This window comes from Elephantulus edwardii, unplaced genomic scaffold (assembly GCF_000299155.1).
Source record: "Elephantulus edwardii isolate Elephantulus edwardi_28Jun2011 unplaced genomic scaffold, EleEdw1.0 scaffold00002, whole genome shotgun sequence".
NCBI lineage: Eukaryota > Metazoa > Chordata > Mammalia > Macroscelidea > Macroscelididae > Elephantulus > Elephantulus edwardii.
Window position 1 is genome coordinate 47,107,452 of NW_006399752.1, and position 23,153 is coordinate 47,130,604.

At 42.5% G+C, this 23,153-nt stretch overlaps 1 protein-coding gene across 3 annotated transcripts in view; it reads right to left on the bottom strand.

Annotated features, from left to right (window-relative positions):
• TTC8 (tetratricopeptide repeat domain 8) overlaps nt 1–22,683 on the bottom strand; it is a 78,893-nt gene extending 56,210 nt beyond the window's left edge. For 2 of the 3 annotated variants that reach the window (XM_006879131.1, XM_006879130.1), the window contains exon 1: nt 22,528–22,683. In XM_006879131.1, the coding sequence (XP_006879193.1) occupies nt 22,528–22,641 (114 nt within the window). In that variant the 5' untranslated portion in view covers nt 22,642–22,683. Of the gene's footprint in view, nt 1–1,975; nt 2,006–22,527 lie in introns of all 3 variants that reach the window. The other variant, XM_006879129.1, reaches the window with a different exon arrangement.
• Between the last annotated feature and the right edge of the window lie 470 nt (nt 22,684–23,153).

A 23,153-nucleotide genomic window follows, 5' to 3' on the forward strand; every position in this document is an offset into this window, starting at 1 on the left:
ACTCTACTTCATATACCCAAACTCAACAGAAATCCTCCTGGACTAAAAAAAAAGCTTCACTGACCAGGTAGACAGTCCAAGACAGATCTCTTCGCTCCTGCTACCCCCACACCCCACCCCCTGCAACGCCTGTGCATCCAGTTAGCAGGTCTGTCTGGCTTCCATGCACAGCCAAAGCTGACGTGGTAGACACAGCTGGCTGGCCAGAATGCTTCCTTTGCTCACCGTATCAGGTGACCTCTTAGAGCTGCCAGTCGGTTAAATCAAGACTTTATTAAGCAAAGATGGGCTACTCTTTACTCATGATATCCCATCCATCTCATGAAGTCTTTTTAGATTCTTGGGGTTCTGCTGGCCTCACGGTTCTCTTACAGTTAGCCCATGGAGACCCTTGCTTTTGCTAATCTTTCCAGTTAATTGTGATGCATTCTAGTCAAGTTCCAAGTCTTAATAAGGAAAGTACATTAGTTCTGCAAGACTGCCAGTGCATACAAACACAATGGAAAAATACAATCATTTGTAAGAATGTGCATTCACAAGTGTGGTATTAAGAAGGCTTTATTATTCAAAATTATCTTCCCAGCCACTGAGTTTGACTTTGCTTTGTGCATGGTGAGAATAGGCAAATAAGGTATGTTATCCTAGCCACAACTGGACTGGCTAGTCTTGCCATTAAATTGAGCAGATTCAGCAGCAGATTTGAGAATCTCACTGCCAGCAAAGCAGCAGCAAGAAAATGTAGTGCATGCTTCAGGGTGAGGGGTTATTGCATCAGCCAGACAAGGGATTATGGGAGCAGCAGTCATAACAGTTTGGTTCTCTGTTGAACCATACACCTGGCATGAATCGGAGCTGATCTTGGGACTGCTACACCATGGAACTGGAGCCTAGAGCCTTTTGTCCAAGAATGTTGCAAGACTAGAGGGGAGAGCCACAAGTGGCAGGATTAAGAGCCTAAAGTTTTGAGGCTAAAGACTGAGGTGCCTCTGAGCACTTTTTAGAATTTGTTTTGACTAAGTGATTATATTCTGCTAATCCAAATTATAGCCTTTTGACTTTCCTCATATGGTTCTCTGTGCTCTGGAAGCTATTGCAATATCATTTTGGGCCCAGTAAAGCAGTAAGATTGGTGCTGGGATGAGTAGAAAGAGGTAGAAGTATGCGGGACATATCTGACTTCATGGAGTTCTGTTATTCATGGAGTGCTGCTGATGTTGTCAACAGGGACAGTTCTCCTTTGTGGAAATGGTACAGGTCAGATATGGCCATCCCCACACAGCTCTTGCTCTTTTTACAGTATGTGAAAAAAAATTGTTTAGATGGCAAATAGTTTGAGATAAACGCTTATATATAAATATATATACACACACGTGTGTGTGTGTGTGTGTGTGTGTGTGTGTGTGTGTCTGGTAGCTAAGTGGTAAGAATCTGCACCACTGTAATCACAAAGGCACACGGTTTTAATCCACCAACTGCTCAAGGGGAGAAGGATTAGCAACCTCCTTTTGTGCGATTACTACCTCTGAAGATGTGCTGGAGGGTCAGCTACAGGTCAGTTCTAACTCGAGGGCACACAACAACAATAGTGTGTGTGTGTACATACACACACAGATATATATATTAGATAGATATAAAGATATAGATGTAGATATAGATTATATATATATATAGAGAGAGAGAGAGAGAAATACATACACACACAACATTGCTGTTGTGTACTGTCGAGTCAGAACCAACCCCATAGCTGACCCTCCAATGGGTTTTCAGAGGCAGTTAATCACTCAAGACTGAGTGACAGACTGACCATCTATGTACATACACACACACAGACATACACATCGCAACTAAAAAGAAAAGCATGGTAGGTATAACTAATTTTTAACACTATATAAAGATATGCAGCAAATTTTCTAATCTATCGCAACAATGAAGCAGTAACTATTCTCTAAACTAAAGTTTGCAGCCAGACCTTTACCTGAGTCAATGGGAATTCAGGACCTGGTTCCTGGAAAGCATTAAGAAAGGCAGTAAACATTTAAAAAAAAAATACAGTTTCTGAAACAAAAGTCTTAATGGCTAACCAAATGTTTGTAGGGAGATTCAAACTGACTCAATGAAAAAAAAAATCCAAATACTAATTTTAATGTTTCTTCCCAAATATAGATTAGTTTCAGTAAAACCAATATATAATAATTATATATTTGCTCCAATGAAAGATTTCTAATTGATTTAATCTCATTCAGAGGGCCAAAAAAAGTATCTTAGCTCTGTATTTGAAGAAGGCATAATTTCTCAGAAATTAAAAATAATTTTACAACAATCTAAGGAAACATTTCCTTATAAGTAATACTAGATTCATGTAAAACATTCAGCTCTTCACCATTTGGGAAAGAAGAGGAAAATTCACAAGAGAACTAAAGCCTTTGAGTTGTGATGTTAGAGAAGAGTATGAAATAGCTCATGGACTGTCAAAGAACAGACAAACATGCTTTGAAGAAGTGCAACCAGGGGGCTCGTCAACAGCAAAGATGGTGAAAAGCTTCACCTCACATACTTTGGGCATGTTGTTAGGAGGGGGCAGCCTTTAGAAACGGTCATCACGCTTGGAAAGGTGGAGGATCAGCAAAAGAGAGAAGATTCTCAACGAGGTAGAATGAAACAGTACCTGAACGAAAAAACGGGCTCAAGTCTATCAGAGATGATGACAACAGCACAGGTTTGGGTAAGGTTTTCAGAGGCTATCGCCTGCACAGGGGGAGGCTCCCTTTCTCCCAAGGAGCAGCTGGGAGAGTTGAACCGTTTACTTTTGGCTTGGCAAGGCAACTCCTTACCCACAGCCACCAGACCTCCCTCTATATCTTCTATTCCACACAAATATAATAGGATTAGGGGCTGACAAGAAATAAACTCCAGCTAGACTATCCTTTGAGAAGTTTTTATAAAAGGACAAATGAGCTGGGATCAACTTGATGGCAATGAGTTTGGGTTTTCTGTTTGCTTGGGGTTTTTTAGTATGAAAGTAAGATTTTCTCAGAAAACACATTTTGGGTACAGATTTTTTTAAATGTGTATCATTGGAAATTTTACTTAAATACACATAAATCCCAAAGTCTGAATGTCCCAAGAAAGAAAATTGATTATTCTGTTCACTCTTTGCATGTTAACTGTACAACCAGGTGAATCAAAGATGCTGGGGAAGGATAGGTCTGGTTTTGTGGTTTTCGTATACATTAGTGCCAGATGATACATCAATGTTTCTCAACTGCTCCCAATCTCTACTGTTGCGGCTGGGGAGCTCTGGTGACACAATCAGTAGGAAGTTGCACTGTTAACCCAAAGCAGTGTCTCTCTGCTGGTTCAAATCCACCAATAGCTGTGTGGGAAACAGACAGACAATCTCACCTCCCACAATTTACAGCCTCAGAAACTGAATGGAGGACTTGACAGCAGTTAAGTTTTGAGTTTGTTGTAGCTGTTGTTGTTGCTATGTGCCCTCAAGCCAACTACGTCTTGTAGAACCTTATGAACCCTGAGCTCTCCTGTGCCATCCTCACTATTTCTGATATACTTGAACCCACTGTTGCAGTCACTGTGTCAATCGATGTTGATGAAGGTCTTCGTCTCTTAAGCTGATCTTCCACGCATTGTTGTGGTTAGATGCCAGCAAGCTGACTACGACTCAGTGACTCTATGTACAACAGATTACAGCCTGATCTTGCCTGATCCTGTATCAGCATCACAATCTCTGTCATGCTTGTTGTCACTGTTGACTGTGCTGTCAAGTATGTTTCATAGCGAACTTAAAAACAACACATCTCCTAGTTCCTCTTTCACCAAGGACCCACCAACATGGGCCGCGTTCGCACCAAAACCGTGAAGAAGGTGGCCCGGGTCATCACTGAGAAATACTACACCCGCCTGGGTAATGACTTCCACACGAACAAGCGCGTGTGCGAGGAGATCGCCATTATTCCCGGCAAGAAACTCTGGAACAAGATAGCAGGCTATGTCACACATCTGATGAAATTGATTCAGAGAGGGCCTGTGAGAGGCATCTCCATTAAGCTGCAGGAGGAGGAGAAGAGAGAAAGGAGAGATAATTATGTACCAGAGGTTTCAGCCCTGGATCAGGAGATCATCGAAGTAGATCCTGATACTAAGGAAATGCTGAAACTCTTGGACTTTGGCAGTCTGTCCAACCTCCAGGTCACTCAGCCCACAGTTGGGATGAATTTCAAAACACCACGTGGAGCCGTTTGAGTCTGTTTGCTGTGCTGTAATATTTTCAATAAACTTGGGCACACCAGCCTTGCCTTTGTAAGAAAAAAAAAAACAAATCTGAATCCTGTCCTAATCTGTGCCATCCTCATTACCTCTTATACACCTGAGGCCATTGTCACAGGCACTGTGTCAATCCATCTTGTAGACGATTTCTTCTATTTTGCTAACCCTCCACCTTTAAAGCATGATATCCCTTTCCAAGGAACAGCCTCTCTTGGCCACATTACCAAAGTGTGGAAAACAAAGCTTCACCATCTTTACCTCCAAGAAGCATTCTGGCTGCACTTTTTCCAGGACTTATCTGTTCGTTCTTTTGGAAGTCCATGGAATAAACAGTATTCTTCTCTAGCACTACAACTCAAAGGTATCAATTCTTGTTGTCATTCTTATTCACTGTCCAGCAATCAGAGGCACTACAAGTGATAGAAAAGATCACGGCCTGAATCACACGTACCTTAATCTTCAAACTAACATAACTGCTTCTCAGTAATGTGGAGAGGTCTGTCTCTAACAACGAACCTGCCCAATGCAAATAAATGTCTTCTGATCTCCAGACTACTGGTACCAAGGGTGTTGGAGGATCCAATTGTTGGAAATTTCAATCTCTTCTTTATTTATCATGATGTTGTTTATTGATCCAGTGGTGAATATTTTTTTCTTCTTGACATTGAGACACTATCCATATTGATCTGCAGCAAGCACTTCAAGTCCTCCTCACTTTTAGCAAGTAGGGTTGTGTCATCTGTCTAACAGGTTATTGAAAAGTCTTCCTCCTATCCTGATGATACATACTTCTTCATAGAGTTGTTTCTCGAATTATTTGCTCAGATTGTAGTCAATCTGATTCCTATGCAGTCCATCAGGTGAGGTCCATGTGTAGAGTCACTTTTTAATTTTTTTCTTAAAAGGTATTTGCAATAAATGCTGGGACATGATGCTGGGAAGGGTGGAGGTTTGGTGGAGGAAAGACCCTCAACCAGGTTGTCAGACACAGTGACTGCTGCAATGGGTTCTTGTGTGAGAATGGCACACGATAGTACAGGGTTCAGATCTTTTGTTAACAGAGTCGCTATGAGACATACTCGACTCTACAACACCTAACAACAACACCACTTTGAAATAAAGAAATCATTGAACAAACAAAATTCAACTATTCAATGTCTAGTCTATCAAAGACCGTATTTCCAACTACCATTTCTCACTCACTGTTTCCAACCTCTGCATTCCAGTCACCAATAATTATTAATGTATCTTGATTACATATTTGGTTAATTTCAGATAGCAAAAGTTGGTAGAAATACTCCATTTCTTTCTCTTTAGCTTTAGTTGTTGGTGAGTATATTTGATTAATAGTCATGTTAACAGGACTTCCTTGAACGTGTGTGCAGATAGTATCCTATCACACAACATTTTTTTTCAGGCTAGATCTTGAAATTATCTTTTTAACTATGAATGCAACATCATTCTTCTTGTTTTTCATTTCCAGTATAGTATATCTTGAGATTATATAATTCAATGTGGCCAGCTCATCTCACTAACGTCTAGAATGTCAATCTTCCTGCATTCCAATTCATTTATAAAAATTTTTATTTTATATTGGCTTGCTTACAAAGTTTGTATACATTGTGTTTCACACTCCAATTCATTTTTTTACAACTGCCAGCTTTCCTACATTCATCCTTCACACAATCCACATTCCAGTTATTAAAGGATACTGGCAGCTGTTTCTCCTCATTTTGAGTAACTTCCAATCTGGGCTCTGCATCTAATACTATATTCCCTCTATTGCTCATTTATTCCCCTAGGGTTTTCAGAAGTCTGCAATTTCAGAAGCGGATGGCCAATCCTGCTTTCTAGTCTAGCTTAATCAGGGAGCTCTGCTGAAACCTGTCCACTATGGGTGACCCTTCTGGTATTTGAAACAACAATGGCAAAACTTCCAACATCACAGTACAGTAACCCTAAATTAACTCAATATAATAAGCAAGCAGACAAGTACTTCACCAATAAGAGTACACAATATACATGTTTAAACTCATTGAAATCTCTAGCATGTTTAACTGGATAAATTACTAAGAAGCAGGGGGAGAAGGGGAAAGGGAAAAGCCTAGGTTTCTACAGCTTAAAAATACAAAAATTACATTCCCAAGTGTTTCTTTTTTAATTCCTTTACTGTTCTACATGTTTCTCCCTCCCTCTCCCTTCTGCCTCTCTCAGTCCACTTTGCAGTGCACCTCTTATTCCAAATTATCATATAGAGATTGAGATTGTTCACAGCTTCAGTTTGCTCGGCTCCACAGTCAATACTCTTGGCACCAGCAGTCAGGAAATCAAAAAGCGTATCACGATGGGAAAGTCTGCTGTTAGGGACCTCTCTAAAGTACTCAGGAGCAACGGTGTCTCTCTGGAGACTAAGGTGCACCTAATACAGGCCATGGTCTTTGCAATCGCTTGTTATGCATCAGAGAGTTGGACAATGACTAGGGAGGACAGGAGAGTGGATGCTTTTGAGCTGTGGTGCTGGAGGAGAGTACTGAATGTACCCTGGACTGCCAGGAAAACAAACAGATTCATCTTGGAGAGGATTAAACCAAGCTACTCCTTGGAGGCAAGGATTCTGGGGCTTCGTCTGACATACTTTGGACATGTTGCCAGGAGGGACGGGTCCTTGGAGAGGGACATCATGCTTGGGAGGGAGGGATGGCACAAGAGGTGGCGCAGGATAGAGCAGGGTTTAGGGCTGTTGTGCATAGGGTCGCTATGAGTCGCAAACGACCAACAATGCCTAATCACATATTCCTTTCAGACAGTCCTTCTCCTCATCTGCTCCAATGCAGTGTTCATAATCTATTCACTTTTCCTATTCACACCCTAACCTCCCAAGCCAGACCTATTCCCAGCGTTTTCTTAAGAACATGTTATCCGTGCAAGCAATGTGTAAACCATATGTTTACCAGATAGGATACATAATTTATTTAACATGACACACAAAAGGTTAAGCAGGTTAAAGCTTGAGAGCCCCAGAGGGAGGCAAAGACACAGCAACCAGATGAACCAAGAACAACTAGGAAACAAACATAAAGGTATATTTTCAACTCCAGTGTGCAAAGAAGTATACATTTCCTAGACCCTACAGTCCAAACTTAGGGAACTCTGGTGGCCTGATCTGTAGGGAGCTGCCTAACTAACTCAAACCTCTCTGGGCAGTTCAAATCTACTAGCTGCTCTGCAGAAGAGAAAAGGGCAATCTCCTTGAATGTCATTTACAGCCACTAATGTCATTTATGATGCCCAGGCTGACTGGGAATCAATTTTGACTTGACAGCAAAAATGCTGACATAATAGACAAAAGAAAGAAGCCCTTTCCTTCTGTTTGACCTCCTGTACCCTTACAGTACAGCACTTTCTATCTTCTTTTTATTTTGCATTTGCATCTGCTCTGGCTAGTGTCTCATTTGGGTCTCATAATGACCATCTGAGGCAGGCAGATAACGAGCTATCCATTTAATAGATAAAGAAACCTATTGTGAAATGTTAAGTCATTTATCTATGGTCACGTGGACATCTGAGAAAGGCCAGAAGCTCTTTGTTGACAGTGCATCTTGTAGATTAAAAAAAATTTAAAAATTCAGTAACTTTTTTTTCAAGTTGGAAATGAGGTAGAGTTAAAGAATAAAGTTTAGGAAAGATGCCAGATAAATGGAAAGTTTATAAGATGTGATTGTACACAGTTCTAGAAAAAGGAAAGAAATAAAGAAAAAAAATGTTAGAGGAGACAGAGTGACTGGTGCCAAGGAAAGCTGGAAGCTTGTTATTCTGCTGAGGGCTGGCAGATTCCTCCATGAGCCCAAACAGCCCCAGAGGCCCTGCTGAGTGAGGAGCCCACGCGCTCACTCTTGTTCTTCAGCCCCTCGGGAACATATTTACAACTGTTGCGGAGGAAATGCAACCAGGTTGTTCCTCGGAGACAAGAATGGTGAGACTTTTAATCTCATATACTTTGGGCATCCTGTCAGAAGGCACCAGTCCTTAGAAAAAGACATCCTACTGGGTAAAGTAGAGAGTGAAAGAGAGAAAGATCCTCAAAGAGAAAAGCTGATATAGTAACTTCAGCAACAGGCTTGCCATGGTAGGAGCTCCTGAGGAAGCCACAGGATAGACCCGAAGGATAGGGGCTCTGATTTGCTGCTCACGGGGTCACCAGGAGTTCTAGCTGATTGCTGGCAGCTAACAACTCAGATGAAGGGCAGGAACACAAAGAGAGAACAATGAGTGGGCTGAAGAATGTTGACTTGTGAAGAGACAAGTGAGAGGATGGGCAGGTGGATGGTAGATGAAGACAGGACTATAACCTCCCCTGAGTTCCTGGGGCACCAGGCCTCGCTAAAGGAACTCACAAAGGACAAGGCAGATAAATCAACACATGGCAAGGTCGTAAATTAAAGGAGAGGCTGGAGTAGGTGAGGAGAAACACTGATCCAGACCAGAGGATGACTCACCAACAACCTGTGGTATGCAGACAGCACAACTTGCTGAAAACATAAAGATTGGAAACACTGCACCGTGAAACTCAAAGACTGTTGTCGCCTTCAGTAAGGATTACAGCTCAACACAGAGTAAAACCCCTTAAAGCCGGACCAATAAACAGCATCATGACAAATGCAGAAAAGACTGAAACTCTTTTACTCGGCTCCACAACCAACGCGCATCAAAGCAGCAGTCAGGAATCAAATGCTGACCTGGCGGTATGAACTCGGGGTTCTCTCACGCCTCTCCTCGCTTCATCCTGCGACCATGTCTGACAAACCCGATATGGGTGAGATTGAGACATTCCATAAGTCAAAACTGAAGGCAGAAACGCAAGAGAAAAATGCACTGCCTTCAAAAGGAACGACGGAAAACAGGGGAAGCAAGCCAGCGAGTGGCAATGAGGCGGCGCCCCCGTAGGCACTGTACTTCCATAAGCATTGCCTGCTTATTCCCTTTCTATTGGCTGTTTAACTTTGTAATATGCAAAGAGGTTGGATCAAGTTTCGCTGACTGTGCTGCCCCATTTCACATCCAAGAATCTGGATCTACTGCACGTGGACCCTGTGGCTCCCATCAGCCCACATGGCTGGCAGGGCAGGAAGACCCTGCACTTTGGTCAAAGGAACTGGGTAGGGATATATGATTGGGTATTACTGTCATGACAGGAATGACAGGAGTCCAGAACGAAGGCTGCACAGTGGAGTGGACTTGGGGGGTAGGGATTGCATAACAATAAAAGAATTTTTCATTTACTTTTCAAACAGAAGAGCGAAGTGGGGGGAGGGGTAGGCAGGGAGAAAAGTGCAAAAAAATTAATGGAAATCCAAAGTCTGTAAATATTCATTAAAATTAATAATAGTAATAATAATATTAGTAAAAATATAGGGTAAAAAGCAAAGGTTGTCCAAAGTGTCTTGTGGCGTAAAATGCAATTTAATTGAAGTGTCATTTTTTCTTTTTGTTCAAGCAATTTTAATTATTGGAATGCACAAGTTTTAAATATGCAAAATAAAGTTTTAAAACCTGAGGAAATAAAGAAATCAAATGATGTATTGCATCAGGTAAATATGTTGTCAAGGACCTATTTAAGGTGCTAATGAGCGCTAGACTCATGTAAGAGTTTAAAGACTAACTCAAGGCATGGTATTTTCAGTCATCTCACATGCAGGTGGAAGCTAGACAATGAATACTGGGAGCTAAAGAACTGAGGGTGCTTAAATTGTGGGGCTGGTGAAGAATATTAAATATACATACTATTCAAAGTCAGAAGAAGCAACAAATCTGTGTTGGAATACGTGTACCCAAAATGCACCTCAGAAGCAAGGAGAGACTTGGTCCCACATACTTTGGGCCTGTTATCAGAAGGAAGAGGCCTCATGCTTAGAAAAGTCGAGGGTCAGCAAAAGAAAGGAAGATCGGTAATGAGCGGGACTGATGGCTGCACCGATGGGCTTCAGCACAACAGGAATTGAGGACAATACAGTTTCAGGTGGGTTTTGTTCTGTTGTATACAGTCTCTATGAGTCACAGACTCATAACACCTAACATGACACCTAACAACAACAACAACATTCTCAAGGTTTACACAAAATACAAACAGCCTGGCAGGAAGGGGGAAATAGATGTTAGAATGGAGTTAAGAAAAGACTCTCAGAAAAGGGGGACTATTCTAGAAACTTTTATATGCTAATGATTTATGAACTATATTCAACCTAATTCCACCATCCCTTTGACTGGATACTTTCCTCAAATATACTTCCCAGTTTATCAACAATGCCTTCAAAAAGAAAAAAAGAGAAAATTCTATATGAATGTACCTCCAAGTACATGGTATTACCATTTTTGATCATTTATCATGTATTAACTAATTTAACTCTCATCCCATTGAGTTGGTATATCATTATCCTCTTTCTACACATGAAAAAAAAAATCTGAGGGCAAAGCGTAAAGTCAGCATTTGAACGTAGATCCTCTGGGTGTGCTAAGTATGTTGTGGTATAGTAAGCACAGAATGAGGACTGCTATATGATGTAGAGAGACGTAAGTGGTAAGGGATACAACTAGGAAGGGTAAGTCTCAGGACGTTCATTGGGATATATGGAAAAATTGTCTTTTAGATCACTGTGTCTTCAATCTGAATCAATAATAATCTTTGTTGTTGTTTTTGTTCTTTGCCATTGAGTCGCTTGCAACTCACAGTGACCCTATGTAGAAGAGCCCTAAATGCCGTTCGATCCTGTACCAACCTTGCCGTCTCAAACACACTCATTTCTACCACTCCACTCACAGAATAGATCCATCTCTCCTGCACTGTCCCTCCACTCTCCCAAACATGATGCCCCTCTTCAAAGACCAGTCCCTCCTTGCAACATGCCCAAAGTATGTCAGACAAAGCTTCAGAATCCTTGACTCCAAGGAGCATTCCGGCTTCACCTTCTCCAGGACAAACCTGTGTGTTCTCCTAGCAGTCCATGGAAAATTCAACCCTCTTCTCAGCACCACAGCTCAAAGGCATCAATTCTCTTTCTATCATCCCTATTCACTGTCCAACTCTCCGATGCATAGCACGTAACTGCGAAGACTATAGCCTGGATCAAGGGCACCTTAGTCTCCAGCCTGACGTCGTTGCTCTTCAGAACTCTTGAGAGGTCCTTCACAGCTGACTTTCCCAATGCAATTCGTCTCCTGATTTCCTGGCTGCTGTTACCAAGAGTGTTGACTGTGGAACCAAGTAAACGAAAACTGTTAACTATCTCAATCTCTTCACCATCCATACTGATGCTGCCAATTGGCCCAGTAGTGAGAATCTTTGTTTTCTTGATATTGAGCTTCAATCCATATTGAAGACTGCAGTCCTTGATCTTCTGCAGCAAGCACTTCAGGTCCTTCTCAGTTTCAGCAAGCAGGGTTTTGTCATCCACATAACGCAGGTTGTTGATGATTCTTTCCACCAATCCTGATGCCATGTTCCTCCTCATACAGCCCAGCGTCTCAGATGATCTGTTCTGCATACAGATTAAAAAGGTATGGAGACAAAGTACATCCCTGATGGACCCCCTTCTTGATTTTGAACCATGTAGTGTCTCCTTTCTCTATTCTGACGACTGCCTCTTGGTCCAAGTATAGGTTTTGCATTAGCACAATCAAATGTTCTGGGATACATTTACTTGTCCACTTGGTTTCAGCAAATTATTTCAGGTGGCTATCAAAACTCAGTCCATTCCCACCAAGCCTGAATCAACTCCCTCCAGAGCGTTTTCAGAGGCACTAAGTCTCACAGAATTCTCCCAAGGAGCCACTGAAGGTTTCAAACCAGGTTGGCAGTGCAATGCTCGACCCAGCTGCCCAGCAGAGCTTCACAGTTGAGTAGAACATTCCAGCCCTAGTCCTGAAGTAAGAAAACACCTGGATTTAAGCTTCAAAGAGTCACTTGCTAACCATATGACCTTGAATAAGTCACACACCCTTCACTACCTACTCCTCCTCTCAAATGGGAACAACAATTCCTACTTTATAGGGCAGTTTTAAGAACTAAAAACAAACCGCTTCCTTTTTAAGAACACTTGGGGCAAATTCAAGGGCATTCAGCTAATAGTCTAGCACATGTAAGTGATACACAATCAACAGGAGATAAATTGTTACTGTTGCTGTTGTTGTTACTGTATACCTTAGAGTTGAAACCGACCCATAACTGACCCTCTGGCGGGTTTTCAGAGGCAGGTAACTGCCCATCTTCCCCCTCAATGGAGCAGCTGGAGGCTCATCTCATATGGCAGGTTCACCATATGCAGGTGGAAGCTGGCCAATGAATACTGTGTGCCTTTGGGACTGCGGCGCTGCTTCTTGCCACTAGGCCACCAGAGATAAAGTAGACAACTGACATCTAAAAAAAATGAAATCCAACAACAACATGTAGTTCAAATAAATTCTCCAAAGAGTGAAAGAAGAACCTACAGATTGGGAAAAAATATTTGCTAATGACACATCTGATAAGGGACCCATCTCTAAGGCTTTTAGAAAACTCCAACAACCTAAACAAGAAAAAGATAAATCGCCTAATCACAAAATAGGCAAGGACATGAGTAGGCATTTCATCAGACATCCAGATGGCCAATAAACACATGAAGAAATGCTCAAAATCATTTGCTTTCAGAGAGACACAAATCAAAAGAACAATGAGATACCACCTCACCCCAGCAAAACAGCAATGCTCAAAAAGGCATTAAACAGTAAATGCTGGCAAGAGGGTAGGGAGACTAGAACTCTCAAACACTGTTGGGGAGGATGTAAAACGTTGAAATCACTATGCAAAGTAGCTTGACACTTTGAATATTGGAAATAGGAATACCATTTAATCCCGCAATCTCACTACTACTCATAAGTAAGAAATAAGATGTGACACAAACAGATACACCAGACCCAGATTTAGTGCACCACACTATTTGACAAAGAGCTGGAAACAACTCAGGTGCCCATCAACTGGTGAATGGCTAAACAAACTGTAGTACATTTCACACAATCGAGTCTTATGCATTATTTAAAAACGATCAAGAATTAATGAACTATTTTCAGCTTTTTGAGGAAGCACCAAACTGCCTTCCAGAGTGGTTGTAACATTTTAGAATCCCACCAAAAATATGCAAGAGTTTCTATCTCACCACATCCTGTTAAACATATACAAATTGCCTATGACCCAGCTATTCCCCCGAAAGAATGAGAACTGAGGCACAAACAGTGACTTGCACACCAATGTTCATAGCAGCATAATTCATTATCACAAGAACATGAAAATAGCCCAAATGCCCAACCACAATCAAATGGATTCAGATATTATGATGCAATCACATGATGAAATACTATGCAGCACACAGGAGCAATAATTTTGTAAATTACTACTTAACTTGGAAGGGACTGGAGAGCATTATGCTAAGTGAACTAACTCAGCCCCATAAGGACAAATACTGTATAAAACCATTACTGTAGAATGAGTATGAGGATGTAAGTGGGAGGAGGGTGGGAGCAGAAGGGTGAGGATGGGTGGAGAAATGACATTACTCATAAGGTAGCACAACTTGATGGGCGAGGTGAAAGAAATGGGAAAGATCTGGTGTGAAAAACACTGTATACAAACTTTGTACATAAACCAGAATAAAACAAAAATTAAAAATAAAAAAAGAATTCATGAACTTTACCCAGGTGGATGAAACTAGGACAAATTACACTGACATAGTCAAGCATAAAAAGACCATTGTTGTTGTTGTTGTTGTTGTTATGTGCTGTTGAGTCGCTTGCGACCTATGTACAAGAGCCCTAAACCCTGCTCTATCCTGTGTCAACCTCACCGCCTCCGACACATTTACTCCCACCACCCCAATCACAGAATCGATCCATCTCATCGAAGGTCCTCCTCTCCTACGCCATCCCTCCACTTTCCCAAACATGATGTCCCTTTCCATGGACCAGTCCCTCCTTGCAACATGCCCAAAGTATGTCACATGGAGCTTCAGAATCCTTGACTTCAAAGAGCAGCCCGCCTTTATCCTCTCCAGGACAAACCATTTGTTGTCCTAACAGTCCATGGTATATTCAACACTCTTCTCCAGCACCACAGCTCAAAGGCATCAATTCTCTTTCTATCATCCCTATTCACTGTCCAACTCTCCGATACATAGCACATAACTGCAAAGACTATAGTCCGGATCAGGTGCAGCTCAGTCTCCAGCCTGACACTGCTGCTCTTCAGCACTCTGAAGCAGTCCTTGACAGCTGACTTTCCCAATGCAATAGCATAAAAACACTAATTTAACAAACAAAAAAGTGGTTCACTTTTGGAAAGATTTAATTTTGGAAGGTCAACAGAAATAAGAATCTAGCAAAAGGGGAGAAAAAAGGAAATATTAAAAAGAAATCTAAACATAAAGTGCTTTTTTCAAAGTACATAAAAAAATAGATAAATGAGTTGGGGGGGGTAATGTAAAGCTGTTCACTACAGATTTTTAAGTAAAAACAAGTAAGCCCTTGCTTATCTTGCTTATTTGGTAACCCAATATTGCTCCCAGTTATGACACATCATATTAAAATTTCCCCTTGAATCTCCTTCAAAGCGGCTGAGTGAGAGGACACAGAAAGGAAACTCGCATTGGCTCCAACCCGCAAATACTCATTAGCATCAACTTCAGTTCACATCAGTTGCTTCCTCCCGTCCTCCCCAGGGAGCAGCTTCCTCCTGGACTGTTATTACTTCAGAGAATTAAATCCCCACATACACTGAACATGGCTCCCTAATTACCACCAACATTTACTCTGGCTAATGAGTCCACCCAGCTCCACTCTTAACCTTGTCGTTATTAAGAATTTAACAATGACCGAGAGGAAAACAATGTTAAGAGAGTAGAGAAGTGGATGGGTTCTGAAGGTCATGGAGAAGTGGCAATGTGACCCTATAATGCAGCAGAAATAGTAATTTTTAAAATGAGCTGCTGATGAAGTTGGGCTGTTGTTGCCTTGGCCCCAAAGAGGAAACATGCAGGCAAGTTTATTTGGCGTAGATCACCAAACAATTGTCTCAACCAACCACGAAAATATAGCTCATCAGGGAACTCTGCTTTCATATCTTTCATCGCATCCTGCTCTCTGTGTTAGGAGGCATGGATGTACTGCGCATTAAGTGTGGGCTGTTAAGGTTGGAATCCACCAGCCTCTCTATCTATGGGACAAAGCTAAGAGCAATATGCTCTCATAACCATTTACAGCTTTGGAAACTTTGGGGCAGTTCTTCCATGTCCAATGGTTTCTATGAGCCAGAATCTCCTCCACTGAAGAGGTAGAGTCTCCTCATATAAGCAGAGGCAGGAAAGAGAGAAAGTAGGGAGATTAGGAATGTTTAAAGTTCTCATCCTCATTCTACTATACAGCTAACATCCCCACCCTCAGAAACATCGATGACAATATGAAAACCTATCAGGCATCTATCTGCTCCACTGATGAAACCATGTGGTCCCTGTCTGTGGTCCCAATGTCTAATAAAGCACGTTTTACATACTGTTTAATTATAATGGAGCTAGAAAATCAGGACTGGTTTTTAAGGACACAGATGTGACATATGGAACACAAAGAACAGTAATCAGATTAAGCAACTAATCAGGATGATTGGTATGAGCTGTAGAAGCAAGCACTCTCTCCAGGTCACACAGCCGGGTGCTGCATCGTTTCATACCTTATAACGCTCCCCCATTTTTATACCTTATCACTTTATAATGTTCTACTTTTAGATCTTAAAACTTGACAACACTCCCCGTTTTACAGCTTCTAACGTTATAACCACCTACTCAGCTGAGATTCAAATAAGACTCTGAGGGAAGACCAGGTCTTCCCGTTAATGACTCTTATTGTATTTTACCAAAAAAGAAAAGTTTGACAAATGAATCTGTTCATTTCCTTTCATTCTTAGCAGTTTGAACCTTAACCCTTTCACGCCTGAATCACTCTGCTGTGAATTTTGTTGCTGTTACCATATGTTTTCCGTAATGGAGATCCTAATCAAGGGGGAAACATTTTGAAGTAATATGGAATCTAAAGTAATTTTGTGGAACACATATGTCCCAAGCAGACACTGGCAGTTAAGACTGCGGGACTGGGGTCCATTTCTTCAGATTCATGAAGTGATTACACAGGTCCTGGTCAGGCAGTAGTATGCACTACAACTGTGCAGACCTTCCCAGGAAATCTGAGATGCTGAAACTGCAGGTGAGTGATAAATGTTCAAAGGGACATGGGTTAACACCTGTATGCATACTGACCCTACTCTTCCATCACCATTCTGTGCCTAGGAAAAGCAGTTGGAAAATCTATCATCCTCTTCAAAATCCATCCCCATTATCCAGCACCATGTTATTTTATTCAAACTACCCTTCAATCCTTTGGGGTCCAGACAGAAATTCACTGTTGTTGTTAGGTGCCACTGAGTCCAGTAAACTCACAGTAACTCTATGAACAGATAGAAACTTCACCCTCTCCTGTCCCATCATCATGATCTCCACCACGTTCAAGTCCATTGCTGCGGTCATAGTGTCAATCCATTTCGCTGACTCTCTAGTTTTCCAAGCATGACGTTTTTCCAAGAACCAGCACCTCCTGACAGCAAGCCCAAAGTATTACTTGGTGGAAACATGCGCTTCTATTTTTTATGGTACATCATATCTTTCCTGTTACCCTAGCTACCCTAACTACCTCCCACCCTCCCCAGATTGCAAAATGTTTGCTGGCAAGAACCAAAAATAAATAAAATCCAGATGTCCCAACAGAAAATGCAAGGCACTAATTAAATATTTCTGCTGCCACTATACCATCAGTTAATCCCTGTAAGGAGAATTGAATGTAGATTACTCATCGAGGTAAACTTGATCCAAGCAGGCTCATCTCCAAAGTATTATCTCTGGGAAGCACCCTGGACCTGTCTTATAGAAAGAAGAGCAAATTAAAAAATCACTTTTGCGAGTTTCTTACCACTGGAGAGAAAAAAATAAGGATAATCAAAGTAAAAATGACATTTTTTTAAAAAAAAAAAAAAGCTAACTACAAAATCAAGAGAAAAAAAGTAATCCAAAAAAGCTTTTCTGTTGTTGTTATTCTTCTGGGTTTCTATGCATTTCTTCAAAGTCACACATTCACAGTCAAATGCATCTGAGGTCACAGAAAGAGATGGCAGTTCAAATAGCTCACAGGAAAAGTGCTCTTCTTTTACAGAAAGAAGCCTCAGCAGAGGCCCACGTAGAGAGGATAGACGTAAAGCAGCTCACCGCGCATGGAGGCCCATCTGCTTCTACCCTCGTCACATCTCTGACCTTCTCAGAGGCTGGAAGTGACTCCATTACTCCATTTCCCCCAGTGAAACAATGAGAGCATCACAATAACGATAACTACAAATACTCTTGGAGGGATCCAGAGATTTTGAAATTAAAAAACCAAACGAGCTGAGACTCAAAATAAGAAATAAATCAAGACTGCCCATAAACAACTGCATTTATTTGAAAAGGTCAACATCTATTTTAGCATCTGTGGTGATGAGATTTAAAAATTAGGCCAGGCGAGGGGCAACATCCAGGATGAGCTTCATAAAACAGGGACCAGGGGGGAGGTGGGATGATGTCACCTGGTAGGGATTGGAGATAATAGTGTGAAACAAAGTGTATGGTTTGTTGACTAGAAAACTGATGAGCTCTGTAAACCTCCACCTAAACCATCATTTTAAAAATTAAATTCACAAATAAGTGCAGGAAAACATGGCACACAAGAAGGACACTAGCAGAACACTCTTCAGTCCTTTGGTGTCTAAACAAAACTTTGTTACTTAGTGGATCATATTTGGACCAAAGCACTCATTCGACAAATAGCAAAAGTCCCTTTGTGATGGACTCTGTGCCAAGTGCTAGGGACCCACCTGGATCCCTGCCATGTGTGTATCAGGGAAAAGAGAGGAAGAGAGTATTTCCAACCTTTTCATCAAAGGAACTTCCTTAAGCTTCCTAAAGCTCTTCATTAGAGCCTCGGACCCCATGGGGTAGTTCTACTCTGCCCGTGCATGCAGGGATCAAACTGATGGCAGAGGGTTGATAGATTAGGCAAAAGGAAAGGCTTCAAGATCTCCTCAAAGGACCTTCGCAGCACTAAAAATGTTGCGCCTTTGGCTGTGTTGTTTCCCAAAGTGGCAACACCTCCCTGAGATGATAACAAAAGCGGTATCTCTCTCCTACCTCCCCAAGGAGAATTCAAGGGCAAATCAGTTGTGGAACTACTGACTTCCTGAAAATTAGGCGGGTTTCTTTCCTGCAAGACTTTTTGCCCTTTTTTTTTTTTAAATTTTTTAAAAAATCCTTTCAAAAGATTAAAAAAAGAAAAAAAAGATGGGCAAACACATTGCGAGAGAAAGTCCAAAATACATTCTTTTTAAATCATGAGCCATGCCATGGTAAAAACAGCACCACAATTAGCATACATAAAGGAAGTGGGCTTACTGGTTATGTAAATAATAGCAGGGGGGAAAGTTAACCCCAGGACTCCTAACAGAAAGGTTGGCAGGCTCATTCCCCTCGGAAGAAAGGCCTGGAAAACCTACTTCTGAAAGGCCACAGCCATGGGGTGGGGGGAACTCTATGGAGTGCATTTCTATTCTGCAACACACTGGGGTCGCACACGGGTGGCCATGAGCAGGACAGACTGTTTCACTGTGACCCACATGTACTCAATCTGTAAATCAGAGGAGAACAGCACCCACCAACTGCCCAAGATTGTTAAGGATGACATAACACGAAAAATCATTCTAATCAAGACTGAGATAAGTGCTCAAAAAATGTGGGACTTGCCGTATTGGGTTCAAGTATGTCAGCAATGATGAGGATGGTGCAGGAAAGGCCAGGTCTGTTTTTCATAGGGTTGCTATGTGTTGTCGCTGACTCCATAGCCCCTATCAACAACAACAACTGCATTATTTCTGTTAATTCTTTTTGCAAGGTTATTCTAAGCTTTAGAAATATATGTCATTTACAACATTTATGTCTGCCATATTGTTGTTGTTGTTGTTATTGTGTGCCTCCTATGACTTATAGCCACCCTACATACAACGGCCCTAAATCCTGCTCTATTCCTTGTCAACCTTACTGTCTCTGACACACCTACCCCCATTACCCCAGTGATGGAATCAATCCATCTCATCCAGGGTCTTCCTCTCCTGCGCTGTCCTTCCACACTCCCAAGCATGACGTCCCTCTCTAAAGACTGATCTTGCAACATGTCCAAAATATGTAGCAAACACTAAATAAAAGAGGGGGAAAGACATCATGCTTGGAAAGATGGTGGGTCCATGAAAGAGAGGAAGACCCTCAATGAGATGGCACAGTGACTCTAACAGTGGATTCAAGTGAATTAGAGATGATGAAGATAGTACAGGACAGGGGAGGGTTCAGATCTGCTGTTACAGGGTCGCTGAGTGCTAGTCAACTCCACAGCACCTAACAGTAACTGGTGGCTTAGTGGTAAGGAAATGTGCTTCCAACTCAAAGGCATATGGTTGGAATCCACCAGCTGCTGTATGGGAGAAAGATGAGAAATCTCCTGGAAGATTGACTGCCTCCAAAAACCCGCTGGAGGGTCAGCTACGAGTCTGTTCCAATGTGACAGGACAGAACAACATAACACTCTCAGCACAGCAAGCTCGGCTATCTCAGTTCACAGGGAGCTGTACTATGAACCCAAAGGCAGCACCTTACTGGTTCGAATCCACCAGTGACTCTACAAGGGAAAGATGAGCAATTCCCTCCTGTGCAATCACTGCCTCTGGAAACCTGATGGTGGGTCAGCTGAATGGATACTCACTCTACCAGGAAAGACAGGAACTTAGCATATAAAGAGTCCCTCACATTTGTTGTTGTTGCTGTGTGGTCATAGTCTTCGCAACTGCATGCATCAGAGAGCTGGACAGTGACTACGGATGATAGAAAGAGAATTGATGCCTTTGAGCTGTGGTGCTAGCGAAGAGTGTTGACTATAAGATGGACTGCTAGGAGAACAAACAGGTTCGTCCCAGAGAGGGTGAAACCTGACTGTTCCTTGGAGGCAAAGACTCTGAAGCTTTATCTGCCATATTTTGGGGTAATGGGAATAGGTGTGTTGGAGACAGTGAGGTTAGCACAGGATAGAGCAGGGTTTAGGGCTCTTGCTCATAGGGTTGCTATGAGTCGCAGGCGACTCGACTGAACATAACAACGACAACAGATGCCATAAAGCAGGAAAAGACTCATAGCTTGGTTCACTCGTTTATGGATAATAATGAGGGAGATACTTGCTCCCTTCTCCCCAAAAGGAATCAGTGGTCAAATAAATTTCAGAACTATTAATCAAAAAACACAAAAGTTTCTTTCCTTCAGAACTGCTCAAAATCTTAATGTATCGTGAATCTCTAAGTAGAAAAGAAGAACTTTCCAAATGCATTTAATGAGGAAACTTCACTGAGCAGCTCTTGGAACCAGCAAGACACAATGGAAATCACCCTAACTCAATGGAAAACTGGAATAGCGTGAAAGTTCATGCAAGTTACTGTGCCTAGAACAATATGTATCTGGTCCACTACAGGCTCTTTACAAACTTCTGTAAAGCTTTAAGGCGGTCGGCCAGCATCATGTGGAACTTCCAGGACAGACAACAAACTAGAAAAAATGTTTGTCATCAGGAAGAAACTTCTCTCAATTCCTATTATGTAATGGAACCTGGAATTATTGTTGCTTGAAACAACCCATAGCTGACCCTCCTTCTTCGCCTGCAAGACAAGTAGTGGCCTTGAACTGCATGTCTTTGGGATTGCAGCACAGCTTCTTGCCACCAGGCCACCTAGATAGAGATGAGCTGTCTAAGGATGAAATGTTCACCTTAGCAGGCTTCCATGTGCTGGGCGCTAAAGTGAAGCACAGTAAAAGGCCCAGTATTCCATTTTTGCCTTTGCTTTCCAAATTCCTTTCCTCCACCCCCCAGCCCCAGCATCTATCTCCACAGCAACACCACAGAGAAAAGGCTGGCAAGACAGAACTATTTACCTTCTGCATTTAGCAGAAGCAGCATCACCAGCTGCCATAGCTCTCTAATTCTCCCGTTCACAGCTTTTAGCTTTTTTCTGGAGCCACTGGCCTCTCACACATACAGGGCTGGCCGACTCCACGTGGGGTTCAGTTAGAGACTAATAAAGTGTCACCAGAATTGAAGTCTCATTACTTTTTTGTTTTTCTAGTGCATATAAATGTTATAGCTACATAATTCTGTAGTCTATTAAATATGGAATACCATGATGAGAAAGTGTAACATACTGTTGATTGTTACCAAGAAGGGATACATGAAATAAGCACATGATATTGGAAAAACCCTACCCTCCAACTTGTTCATGGCAAAGCTGCCATAAACCTTGAACTTGTAAAAACTTCGGCTTCTCTTGACAGCGATAAAACGAGGTGTGCCCGTTTTATTCCTTTTCATTGACCATGTATGACAGTATTTGTTCTTTTAATCAAGTCCACCATACTGCTTCCAAAGAGAACTGTCTCCTCCCCACCCCTTCCTCTTACAGCTCCCTTGTCCAGGTAGTTTCCTTACTAATAAACACATCTTTGCTACTCCTGGAATTTCATTCCCGTTACTCTAATATTTGCCTTTAAGTATCCTTTCTCAAACAACTGTTGGTAGATGACTTAGGAGGGTCACGTGTTTGATCCAAAATAGGGTGTGGGAGGAATCTGAATCTAACAGGAATGAGGAGTTGTCTTAATGTTTATGCATAAATTCTCTAGAAATTAAAGATGCACACACATTGTGTGTCCAACGCGCTGCATCCAATGCCTATGCAAAACTGCCTTATCAAGTTCTTCAATAAGGTGAAGCTCAGTGCTCGGACTTAGGGGCATTGCAAGAAGGGGTCTACGAAGTTGGAGGCACGAAGTTGGAGGCGGCGGGGGAGTACAGTAGTCCAGAGAATAGCCACCCCCGCCCAGAGTCTCTGCAGCCAAGGACTCGCTGGCCAGGACTCCTGGGTGTCTCACTCAGGAACAGCGTTGTGAGCTGTATGGTGCTTTGCCAAGGGCCTTCCTCCCTGGACTCCCACCTAGAAACCAGAAGACTCCCTAGAGCCCCCAGTCTCATCGCTGGGATGCCCAAGCCTGATGGGGGGTCCGTGGGTACCTGGTCATAAGGAGACTTCTCCAGCATCTGCGTGCACAGATCGGCGCAGAGCTGGAACTTCCTACGCCTGAAATAGCTCCAGGCCAGGAGCAGCGGGTCCATGTCCCCGCCCATGGTGGCCCCGGGGCTGCAGCGCGACCCGGGCTCGAGCTGGGGGGCGGGGAGGAGGAGCGGGCAGGGTCCGCTCTACCCGGCAACCCGCGGCGGCTGGGGCCTTGTCGAGGCGCCCCCCGCATCTGCCTGAGAACTGGAAAAAAGAAATGCCACCGCTAGTAGCACTCAACAGTGAGGCTTGCCAAAATCTGATCATAGTAAAATGTGTGCCTTTAAAGAACACAGGTATCATTCATTCCGAGGAAAGGATGCCGAGATTAGTCAAACAGGCAATAAGTTAGACACCTCGCAACGGGGGTCCTCCACCCCAGGAGGCGCGGTTGCCTAGCAGCGGAACGCGTTTCTGGACCAGCCCTCTCCGGGGATGTCACTGGAGTTAAGCCTCTCAGAGAATATTACTCCCTGCCGTTGGTGCATTCCTGCCACCTTTTGCATATCTTATCCTCCTGACCCTATAAACAGAGACATTTCAACAGTTTCTTCGGCATCATCCCATCCATCAGGACCCAAAA